Below are 2,025 nucleotides of genomic sequence, written 5' to 3'. Positions count from 1 at the left end.
TCAGAAGCCCGGAACCAAGGCACCTGCTCTCTGCCAGACAAGGAACAAATCCCCAACAAGTCTCTGCCGTAGATGGGGGAGCGGGAGCAGCGCCGTTCGTTGACGAAGTAAATCTGGTCCAACCGCTCTTTCAGAAGTCTGCTCTTCTCCTCCTTCAACAAAAACAGGGATGAAAATGGCTACTGAGAAATAGCATGGCCGGTCTTACTGAGCCCTATGAGGCCCCCATGTATGGCAACTGGCCATAGAGCACGCGTAAGACTCATGGGGCCAGGCTACACGGAAAACAGTGACAGAAAAAAACAGTGACAGAAAAGCAAGCAGAGAAAACAGCCCCATTTTCATTGCCAACATGAGTAGTATTTCTTCAGACACTGTGAGCATTTCTAATGTCTGAAAGACTAGTAGAAGCATACAAAAAATGGGAAAGGTAATTTTTATAATGCTAAAGCCTAGTTGATTAGAAAAAGTGTTTTTAATTCTCTAATTCAAGGGCACACCATGTTTTTGATGGCAAGTAAACAGATAAACGCCTCACAGAGGCAGGGATATATTAATATCACAACCCTCCCCCATGACAAGCAGCTTCTGAGAAGGACTTCCGTGTGTGCAGGGATGCCACGATGCTGCGCAGGGATCTGTTGCACCATACCTGGGTGGGGCCAGCTACAGGAGAAGCTGGTTTGGAGGCCGCTCCGGGTTCTCCTGCGGCCAGGGGACTGACTGCCACTCGACCAGGCACACCCACTACAAATGCAAAAACGAAGGGCTGGTACACAAAACTACTGGCATGCCCTCTAGAGGCCCTCCTTCACTGGCATGCTTCCTGGAGCATCCTTGGCTTTCACAAGCACATTTCTAGAATATGTCAACTCAAGTCTAAATCATTCATAACCAACAGTGAGGCATTCCTGTTGAGGCCATGATCTGAAGTGAACGTCAGGGTCTGACTCTTTGCCAAGAGCCCTGTGTGCACCTCAAACCTCCCCACCATCCCTCTGAGCAGCAGCCACATGGGCCCTATGCTCTGCTGTCCTTGACATCTCGGCAGCATCAACCCTGTGTGCCCTGTACAGAGGGATGCCAGGGCCCAGGACAGTCTGCTCCCATCAGCCAAGCCATGTAGCCCGTCTTGACAGACACTTCTCCACAAGGACTGTGAAGGGGGTAGCTGAGGTCAGTCGTCAGTTCTCAGTGAAGGATCCACTTGCAGGGAGCAAGGGAAAGGGTTAAGATGACTAGAACCCAGTGGCTGGACTGGTGTCAGGTTGGGAGTCTGGGGCCTCACAGAACGGGACTGAGCACCCTCTAGGGAGAGAAAACCTGAAGTATGAAGCCAACCAAATACAAGTAGAACTGCAGGTGGTCCAGCTGGACACAGAGCAGTGACCAGGACCCTCCAGTACCCACACCACCAACAGAGCCCCTGACAGAGATGGAGTGTAGTGACCAGGGGTTCCAGTTAGGAGAGGTCCTTGCCACCTCCACACATCAACCTGAAGAAGTGCCCATGTGCAACAGGTGTGCTCCCCAGCAAGCACCGCGGGAGGGTGGGTATGTCTGAAGCAAGGGACCCTGGTAGGAAGCAGGCAGTGGGGGTGCTGGAAGGAGCACCAGCCAGCTGGCAGGAACAACCCTATTCTGTTACCTGACCGAGGGAAATTCTAGCATGTTCCCTAAATGTATTTGTAACATGAACAAGCAAAATTTCTCATGATTCCAAGTCTCTTGTTAGAGCAAAATCAAAACAAAAAGTCTTAAGGTGAGTGACGGCCGGTTGTATTCAACCAGGACCTTTGGGAACAAAAGAGAAAAGAGACGTAGCAGACACGGGCCGCCTGCGGAAATCAGAGCCAGCCACAAACAGGACTGTCGGGTTCTGGGGCCTTGCAGAACCCATCAACATCCTCCACCTGCCTCAGAAGCAAAAAGAGTTGGTAAGTGGTTTCAAAGCCAAGTATCCCCCAAGCTCTCCACTCTACCTGGCGGGGTCACAGGCGTGGGGCTTGGGCCACTGGCTGGAGG

At 51.8% G+C, this 2,025-nt stretch overlaps 1 protein-coding gene across 1 annotated transcript in view; it reads right to left on the bottom strand.

Moving 5' to 3' along the window:
• EP400 (E1A binding protein p400) overlaps positions 1-2,025 on the bottom strand; it is a 108,364-nt gene that overhangs the window by 39,367 nt on the left and 66,972 nt on the right. Inside the window, exons 29-31 of the mRNA XM_010852522.1 lie at positions 1,983-2,025; positions 653-747; positions 4-152 (exon numbers count right to left, since the gene is read on the bottom strand). Of these exons, the coding sequence (XP_010850824.1) occupies positions 4-152; positions 653-747; positions 1,983-2,025 (287 nt within the window). The remainder of the gene's footprint in view (positions 1-3; positions 153-652; positions 748-1,982) is intronic.

This window comes from Bison bison, unplaced genomic scaffold (genome assembly GCF_000754665.1).
Source record: "Bison bison bison isolate TAMUID 2011002044 unplaced genomic scaffold, Bison_UMD1.0 scf7180017864312, whole genome shotgun sequence".
Taxonomy (NCBI): Eukaryota; Metazoa; Chordata; class Mammalia; order Artiodactyla; family Bovidae; genus Bison; species Bison bison.
This window is presented reverse-complemented; position numbering and strand designations above follow the sequence as displayed.